Source organism: Cebus imitator, unplaced genomic scaffold (genome assembly GCF_001604975.1).
Source record: "Cebus imitator isolate Cc_AM_T3 unplaced genomic scaffold, Cebus_imitator-1.0 Scaffold181, whole genome shotgun sequence".
In the NCBI taxonomy this organism is placed as follows: domain Eukaryota; kingdom Metazoa; phylum Chordata; class Mammalia; order Primates; family Cebidae; genus Cebus; species Cebus imitator.
This window is the reverse complement of record NW_016107496.1, coordinates 2,023,745-2,033,326: the sequence shown is the minus strand read 5'-3', so window position 1 is coordinate 2,033,326 and position 9,582 is coordinate 2,023,745. Positions and strand designations below refer to the sequence as shown.

The 9,582-nt window shown below is 43.2% G+C and overlaps 1 protein-coding gene across 4 annotated transcripts in view; it reads left to right on the top strand.

The window, feature by feature from the left end:
* LIMA1 (LIM domain and actin binding 1) overlaps positions 1–9,582 on the top strand; it is a 106,862-nt gene that overhangs the window by 90,422 nt on the left and 6,858 nt on the right. For all 4 annotated transcript variants that reach the window (XM_017545818.1, XM_017545817.1, XM_037744702.1 and 1 more), the window contains one exon: positions 8,567–8,700. In XM_017545818.1, the coding sequence (XP_017401307.1) occupies positions 8,567–8,700 (134 nt within the window). The remainder of the gene's footprint in view (positions 1–8,566; positions 8,701–9,582) is intronic.

Below are 9,582 nucleotides of genomic sequence, written 5' to 3'. Positions count from 1 at the left end.
GTCTCAAAAAAAAAAAAAGAAAAAAAAAAGAACAAAATGTTTGCCAAAAAAATTCTACTAGGCTCCTCAATCTATGGTCTGCTTTTATTACCTAAGTTTTAAAAGTCATCTTGTCCTTTTCTCTGGGCATACATATATCCCCATAAAAATCAGACAAAAAATGTTTATTAAAAATGCCAAAACTTATTTTAGGCTTGTTAGCTGACTTGTTTTCATTGAATAGCTTGCTAGTGAGGGCTACTTCACCCACTTCAATTATCCACACTTCTTTAGTGTCTTTCTTCTCTGGTGTTCTCTTAAGTAGCTGTGTTGTATTTCAGAAGTTTTAGCATTTGAGAGAAACTCAATAAATAGAATGAGTTTTAAGGTGGCTTGTGCTGCCCATCTCATACTTATATCTGCCGTGCTTATACCTCTAACTGTGTGCGTGATTGGTCCACAGATGAAAGTTTTATTGCACACAGAGCATGAAGATGAGGGGACATCAGGGAGGGTCTGGGACAAAAGGAGGAAAGGGGAGAATCTAGGACTTAAAGGGTGGATTTAAAAGGTGAGCGAAGTGAAAAAGATAAATATGAAAAATTTAAAGGACGCAGAGATTTATGAGAAGAGTCAGGTTTATTGAAAAGAAACAAAAGGTAAAGCAGAAAGAGAAAGCAAGTCCAAGAAGAGAGGGCGGGATCGTGGTGACTGAATCTGCACATGTGCTCCACGTGGCTCTGTTCTGGCCTTGAAGGTCTGCTGGTGCTGCCATCAGCATTTTCCTTGTCAATATCTGGAGTCTCACAGAGTCGCAAATGCCACAGGGTTACTTTCCTCTCTGACAGCAATGCTGCCTAGATCTGAGTGCTTGGGTGGTGGTTGTGGATCAAGAACGGCTAGCAAATCTAACCTGGTGATGGATTCTGAGTAACCCAGCACCTGGGGAAATCTAAGAACTAAAATCTGTCTTGTGACCATTTGAATTCTCAATGCAGTTGCATCCCTCCTTCAACTGCTCGGCCAGACTTCCTTGTACTGGGTGGGATCCCTCCTGCTTCGAGTTCCATGGTGTGAGGGGATGAATGATGTGTGAAGGGGCACACCTCACTTAGGTCTTCTTTGGCACGAGGGAGAGGAAATGGAGATAAAGCTCTCTGTGTCTGCCTCAGACCCATGCCTACTCCTCTGGCACTGGTCACTCAGCAGTAGAATGCAGACAGCCCTACCTGCATAGACACACACCTCAGGTTTTGAGCAGAGTCAACTGGCCTGGCTGTTTGCCTGTAGTCCAGAGCTCAGATGGTCATGGTGTTCAAAGCCTGGTGGAACCCAGTTACATCTCCACTTTTATTTAAGGGCAATTTATTTGCTCTTCCCCAAAGTTCCCCTTTGCAGTCTGCAGGCAAATATATAGATACTTTAGTAAATGTTTATAGAAAGACCTGCTGGCAGAACCTGTCTCATGGCTGCAGACGATGAACAGAAGTTGTTTCTCCACTTTGGGAAATTACATACAGCTAAGAATAAACTTGTTCACTCAGAATAGATTTTTGGATCCCACACATCCTGGAAAAAATTGTTTCTTAGTGCCTGTCTGTTAATGAAAAGAGGACATCTAAGGTAGAGACTCAATTCATTTCAAATTCTATCTTCATAATGTAAAAAGAAATGATGGAGGCCTTTAAGAATTCGGTGTACACTTTGAACACTGGCCACAGAGCTTAGTTGGTAAGACTTGGTACCAGTGAAGTTACAGGACCATTCTCAAAAAGGGTGTTGTTCTGAGAGCAGAGATTAGTGGACCCTGTGAGAAATATCAGGCCTCTTTTACTTCAAAAGGCTCAGAGATCTCTTAAGCTTTATGTCCTTCCATTTGAAAGAAATCATCCCCTAAATGTTCCCAGAGGAGAGGACAGGGGAGGAAGAGGGAAGGAGATGTGACTGGCCCTAGGGAATAACTGTCTGCCCTCACTATGTCGGGGACAGCCTCCTTCCAGCCTCCTCCCAGCCTCCCCCCAGCCTCCCAGGGTTCTGCTGACGAGTGTTGAGAGAAAACATGGCGGCCTACGTGAGAGGACATGCACTGCACTGCCCGTCTTGGTGCCCTGCCAGCTGTCCCTCCCCTTGGAGACAGTGGGAGGATTTATGCTGGTTTGCAAAGCTATCAGAGTTATGCTAGAAGAGCATCTAGAATCTTTTCTCACTCACTATTACTGCTTTTTCAGAGGACTGTCCTTTCCTCTCTGTGTAGAGCAGTGTGTTTAAGATATGAATATTCTGCCGGGCGCGGTGGCTCACGCCTGTAATCCTAGCACTTTGGGAGGCCGGGTTGGTTAGATCACCTGAGGTCAGGAATTTGAAACCAGCCTGACCAGCATGGTGAAACCCCATCTTTACTAAAAATGCAAAAAAATTAGCCAGGTGTGGTGGTGCATACCTGTAATCCCAGCTACTCAGGAGGCTGAGGTGGGAGAATCGCCTGAACCCGGAGGTTGCAGTGAGCCGAGATTGCGCCATTGCACCCCAGGCTGGGCAACAAGAGCGAAACTCTGTCTCGGGGTGGGGTCGGGAGAGGGGAGATATGAATATTCCCCAAAATGCTTTCACAGGAAGCCAGAGGAAGGGTTAAGGCTGCACAGGGCTGGCCCAACCATTTGCTGTGTGGTGAAGAATTTTAGTTTCATTACTTAGATATTTTACACAAATTGGAAGAAGGAATGAAAGGCATTTTGTGGTATTCTGAGGAATAGAGGCTTGATATCAATGCAGAATTTTCATCTTTCACTATGTCTAAAGGCTAATTAACATCAACGTCTACTGTCAGCTGCTCCCCTTCCCTCCCACACACACCACAACTGGGGCCTTTATTAGACTGAAAAATATATGAGACCAGAGGGTGAAAGAACATAAATGAAGCCATGCAAATTTGTTAGAAAAATAGCTTTAAGTAGATGGTAATCAACAGGGGTTCTGTAATATCCCTTATATGGGCAAGACAGCGTTTATGAATATCAATTATTTATAGATTACCTCATTCATTCTAGAATATCCTGAAGATACACATTTTTATTTGAAACAAAGGGAAGACCATAGTTTGTTCAAACTGCTGTAGCGGGATTATTTTCACTTGAGTTAGCGTCTGCTCTCCTCCCCAAAGAGTTTCCCTTGGTTGTGGAAATTTAACATTCCAGGACAATTTAGAAAATGCACTATTGGTTTGCGAGTCCAGGAGCTCTGAGTTTGTGCCGTGAGCAGGTCTATGCAGACCTACCCACAAAAGCTGAGGGAGCTGAGAAGCCAAAGAAAGAGGCTGACAAGTCCAGTTTCTCAGAAAGAAACATTTAATAGGAGCTTATGAACAAAAGTGATGTCTAGGTGGTCATGAGACAGTGGATCCCTGTACCTCCTTCCAGAAAATATCCTCTATATAGCAAGCTTTTAGGTTAAAACGCGCAGCTGGTCATGCTTGACTTTCTTGTAAAACTTACTTCTGGAGTGATTAGGTAAACATTGTTTTTGTTTTTGTTTGTTTCTGAGACAGAGTCTCACTCTGTCACCCAGGCTGGAGTGCAGTGGCGTGATCTTGCCTCACTGCAACCTCTGCCTCCTGGGTTGGAGCAATTCTGCCTCAGCCTCCTGAGTAGCTAGGATTACAGGTGTGCACCACCACGCTCAGCTAATTTTTGTATTTTTATTGATTGATTGATTGATTTTGAGATGGAGTCTCTCTCTGTCGCCCAGGTTGGAGTACAGTGGCGCCATCTCAGCTCACTACAACCTTGGCCTCCCGGGTTCAAGCAATTCTCCTGCTTCGGTCTCCTGAGTAGCTGAGATTATAGGCGCACACCACCATGCCTGGCTAATTTTGTATTTTTAGTAGAGATGGGGTTTCATCATATTGGTCAGGCTGGTTTTGAACTCCTGACATCGTGATCTGCCCACCTTGGCCTCCCAAAGTGCTGGGATTACAAGTGTGAGCCACTGTGCCCCGCCTGGCCAGAGAGGCATCTTTATGAGGGGTTATCTATGCTCTGGGCACTATTTCCTTTATGAGCAGTAATCTGTGCAACAGGCATTGTTTAAAGACTTTGCTGCAGAACACCTTGGTATGCAGTAGTCAAACCACCAGTTAGCATGGTAATTTCTCTCAAAGATGAGTCACTCAACAGGCTCTTCTACAGTTTTTTTTTTTTTTTTTTTTTTTTTTTTTTTTTTTTTTTTTTTTTTTTTTTTTTTTTNGATAGAGTCTCACTCAGTTGCCCAGGCTGGAGTGCAGTGGCGTGATCTCTGCTCACCGCAACCTCTGCCTCCCAGATTCAAGCAGCAATTCTGCCTCAGCCTCCCGAGTAGCTGAGGTTACAGGTGTGCACCACCACACCTAGCTAATTTTTTTTGTATTTTTAGTAAAGATGGGGTTTCACCAAGTTGGCCAGCCTGGTCTTGAACTCCTGACCTCAGGCGATCCACCCACCTCGGCCCCCCAAAGTACTGGGATAACAGGCATAAGCCACTGTGCCCGGCTTCTAGTTTTAATTCTAATTCTGTTACTATGTGAACTTTGGTAAGACACCTGGTGTTTAAACTTTCTACTTGGCAGGGGCAAAATGGTGGGAGAAGGGGAATGAAAAAAAAAATCTAACTGAAAAAATATATTGTAAAGATAAAAAATGTCTAACATTGTCATATTGGTAGTGTTTTAAATGTGGCTGTGCCAAGTCTGAGCATACCCTGAAGGCATGGACAGGATGTATGCCAGGCCTGTGATAATGGTAGAAATTTTTGGGCACTGACTATGCTTCCTGTTGTCTGAATAGACATGGGGGCAATTACAGAAAAGTGGCTGAGAGCCCAGGACAGAGAAAATAAAGGGGAGGCACAGCCGCAGCCGCTGTGACTTGGCATTTTACCACGTCAGGACCCTCTTGTCTTTGTGAAACTAGAAGGGGCCCTTCGGCAGCTGGTGCTGCATAAACCTTAAATAATATTGAAAAGGGTTGATATGAGAAATGAAGAGGAAGAATAGGACTCTGCTAGGTCTGGCTAGTTGGAAGCTTGAGGCTAGTCAATTGTGTGAGTTAGCAATCTATTAACTTGATGTTAAGGAGGAGGACAGACTGTTCTCTCAGTGTGGGTGAGGCTCTATTAAAGAGAGAGCTGATGTGGGTCAGGTGTGGGAGGTAGTAAGACACTAAAGAATTGTTAATGAGACACTCCTCATGTGGGTGAAGGCTCATAAAAGCTCGCTCTCCTGAGCTGGGATATGTTCCAGCCTCAGGTAGATAACGAGTGAGGCTGATTCTGCCACGATTAGCAGTTACTTAAAAATGAAAAAAAAAAAAAAAAATGTGGTCTTATTCTTGGATCTGAGTCTGAGTTTCAGCTCAGCTGCAGTAAAGCACTCCAGGGCACGCCAAATGCTGTGTATTCACTGAAGGTTCCTGTTTGTCTCTTCCAGCTTCTGCCTCCTGCTCCTGGTACCTAATTTCTGCTCCTGCCTTCCACTTTCCTCCTAATGTGAGCTCAACTTTCAGCTTTCTCACAGGTTCTCCTTTCCTTCTGTTCCCTGGGCTGCTTCCCCTCCCACGGTGTGTGCCTCCCCTCGGTGTGTTTGTGATGGAGGTGTGGTCTGCCTCCCTCCATTCCCCTTTAGCAGAACAGTATCCGTCTCCTTTTTTCCCATGGGAAGTTTCTGTCTCCTGCTGTGTCTTTACCAATCAAAATGAGCACTTCCTCTGCTGCAACTATTTCAAGTGTTGAAAATACAGAATTCCTGGCCAGGCATGGTGGCTCACACCTGTAATCCCAGCACTTTGGGAGGCCAAGGCAGGTGAATCACAAGGTTAGGGGTTCGAGACCAGCCTGACCAACATGGTGAAACCCCGTCTCTACTAAAAATACAAAAATTAGCCAGGTGTGGTGGCACGCTCCTGTAGTCTCAGTTACTTGGGAGGCTGAGGCAGGAGAATCGCTTGAACCCAGGAAGCGGAAGTTGCGTGAGCCAAGGTTCTGCCACTGCACTCCAGCCTGGGTGAGAGCACAAGACTCCATCTCAAAAAAACCCAGAATTCTCTCTCTGCAATTGAAAATGACTTTTAATCTAATAAATACATTTGTACTACTTTTACATTATGTGTTGTGACTTTTACAGGCTCTCTCCAGTAGCTTCCATTATACTCTTACACCAAAAATTTATTCTGCTTTTTAATGTCTCTCCTTTTGTTGTTGTTGTTGTTGTTTCTGGGACAGTCTCAACCTGTCTCCAAGGCTGAAGGGCAGTGGTGAGATCTCAGCTCACCACCACCTCTGCTTCCTGGGTTCAAGTGATTCTTGTGCCTCAGCCTCTCGAGTAGCTGGGATTACAGGCACCTGCCACCTTGCCCGGCTAATTTTTGCATTTTCTGTAGAGATGGGGTTTCACCATGTTGGCCAGGCTGGTCTCAAACTCCTGACCTCAAGTGATCTACCTGCCTCGGCCTCCCGGAGAACTGGGATTACAGACATGGGCCACCTCACCTGGCCAATATGTCTCCTACCTAGACAAAGACCTAGTCCTTTTAGAGAAAACTTAATTAAAACCCTGCAAAGATATCTCCATTTAGCAGTGTCCATATAAGACAAAAAGAATTCTGAGCTCCAAATACTATAACGTGTTAATTACTTGCAACAGCATTCATTACAGTAACATTTGGTCATATTTAAATACCTCCCTTATGCTTGGTAGCCTGTGGTCTTTTGATTCTTTGGATGTTTCTTTTTAAGACACTGCCCCTAGAATGAAGCAAAGTACTGGTAACTAGCCGCTTCCCCTCAGCTTTGCTCCTTCCTTCCCAAATCCCCTGGGCACTACTTGGGAGTTTACCACTAATTTTATTAAACTTCCTTTTATAGATTTCTTCCTTTATTTTCATTTTGTGCACATTTTTTTGCTCTCATTTCCTGCCCAAATCTACTTGGAAAATGATTTCTATTTTTTGCTTTACCTCCTAGTGAATCATGTGGCAAGTGAACCAGCAGTCTGAATTTTTATGGGCCTGTTTTGGGATTTTTTACTCAAAATTCTATTTTGCCCATAACCTGGTTCATTTTAGGCGTAATCATCCAGGTCCTGGGCCTTGGGATTAATTTGCATTACTTACCATCATGTGTTTTCTGGTGAGAGTCCAGACTGATCGTAGCAGCAAAAGGGACTCCTAATTGCTGATGAGAGCTTCCGGGCCACCTAAGCTGCCTCCTGCATCTACTGGTTGAGGTGGTTGTGTTGGGCAAGTCAAGGGTTAACTCACATATACCTAGGGACTTTGTATTCCAACCTCCCCACCTCTTAGTAGCCATGTAACTATTTCCTTTTTTTTTTTTTTTTTTTTTTTTTTTAAAATTTTTTTTTTTTTTTTTTTTTTTTTTTTTTTTTTTTTTTTTTTTTTTTTTTTTTTAGACAGAGTCTTGATCTGTCACACAGGCTGGAGTGCAGTGATACAATCTTGGCTCACTGCAACCTCTGCCTCCTGGGTTCAAGTGATTCTCATTCTTCAGCCTTCCGAGTAGCTGAGATTGTAGGAGTACAGCACCATGACTGGCTAATTTTTGTATTTTTAGTAGAGACGGAGTTTTTGCCATGTTGGCCATGCTGGTCTCAAACTCCAGACCTGGTACTCCACCTACCTCGGCCTCCCAAAGTGCTGGGATTACAGGTGTGAGCCACCCTGCCCAGCTGATGTAACTATTTCTTATCATGTAAAAGCTTACAATATTTTTGGAGTTCTGGCTTTTACCAATGCTAGAATCCCAACTCTTTTATTTTCTTTAGGATGGAGTTTATCAAGTAGAACCGCTATGCCCATGTTTGTTCCAACTTTACAAACAGTTCACGAATTCCCAGTCATTGATAGATTAACCAGTGCATTTGCCATTGCATTAGTTTTACTCGCCATTGATTTTTAGAAATATTATAGAACCTATAGCTTTAATGGGCTATGCTTCCTTCTGGTGTCCTAATAAAATAGTTTATGTCTCTTATAAATTATTCCACTTGTGTGTCAGTTTTGACTTGTTTGAAATATTATGCCTAGTTGATTGAACAAATCAAGATTATAAGCAGAGCAGAATAAAAGGGGCTTTACTGAAATGTCTTTCCTAATTCCCAAAGCCAAATAAATGCTCTCCTCTCCTTGAAATTTATCCCTGAATAAATTTAGAGATCTGTGTTGTGTTTACTTGGCACTTGAATCAAGTATCTTTCTTCTGTGTGTGATAACATTTTCTCCTGATCCCTGCCCCCTCCCCAGCCCTTCCCCCATCTCCTGCTCCTAACATTTTTTATGTGGGTGTGGTCATGACTCGTCTAAGCCTTTCTTTACAATTCAGACCTAGCTCCACCTATCCTTGTTGTCCGCTACGTTTAGAGCAGCCAGTTTGGGAAGGGAATGTCTAGAGAGCCTCTTGGCATGGCAGAGTCAGCTGATAGAACTGTAACAGGTTTAGTGTTCTGTAAGAATTGACTGACCAGCTAAGTAAATTCTAGGGCCCATCTCAAGACAGTACTAACTCATCACTACCCATGCTAAAGTTGTCCTTTGCCTTTTCCTAGAAGTTTCAGGCACCTGCAAAAGAGACCTGTGTGGAATGTCAGAAGACAGTCTATCCAATGGAGCGTCTCTTGGCCAACCAGCAGGTGTTTCACATCAGCTGCTTCCGTTGCTCCTATTGCAACAACAAACTCAGGTAAGCCAGCCCAAAACAAGCCATCACTCTGTAACTGCAGCTCTTGAAGGAGTCTTTGGCTTTTAGAGCACTAGTACTAAAAGCTACTGTGCTAATGATGTTCTGTTGAAGGCTCTTGAATAAAGTAAAAAGAAACATTTGGTGACAAGTCTTTCCTACCAAATAATGGTATGAAACTTCCTTTTACAGAACTTCTTGGTATATTGATACATTAATTTACATGTTAGTACTGAAGCTTAAATCATATGGGTTGCAAGTAAAACCCCCTGTGACCTAATTTGGTAGAATGTTTTCCCTTGGTATCATAGAATCACAAAGTTAAGAAATCTCAAGAGGTTACTTGCTTAAGCCATTGCTTGTCATAAGCACTGTATAAATGATAATAATGGCAATAATCGTAGCCCCTGGAGAGCATGTCTTTTTCTCTACGTTGCCTCACTTTATTTCTGAGAAATTAATTGTTACGTATCATTTCTTCCAAGTAACTCAAAGTACAAACATAAATGTGACAAATTGGGGAAACATTCCAAATTAACTCATTTTAATCATAGTCTTACAGAAGGAAGTAACCAAGATGTCACTTTCTCCAGCTTTCCTTCCTGATCAAGCATCCCTCCTAAAATACTCTTGAAAGATGTTCTGGCATCTACGTGGCATTTCTAGCTATTAGATAGCTCTAGCTAGACAGCTTCTCCAAACATGGAGCCAAAGCATACCTTGGTAACTTCCACTCATTAGTGCTTTTTCTGCCCACTGTGTTAATTTTTTCTCCAAAGCACCTTATTTCTTTTCTTTTTTTTTTTTTTTTAGACGGAGTTTCGCTCTTGTTACCCAGGCTGGAGTGCAATGGCGCGATCTCGGCTCACCGCAACCTCCGCCTCC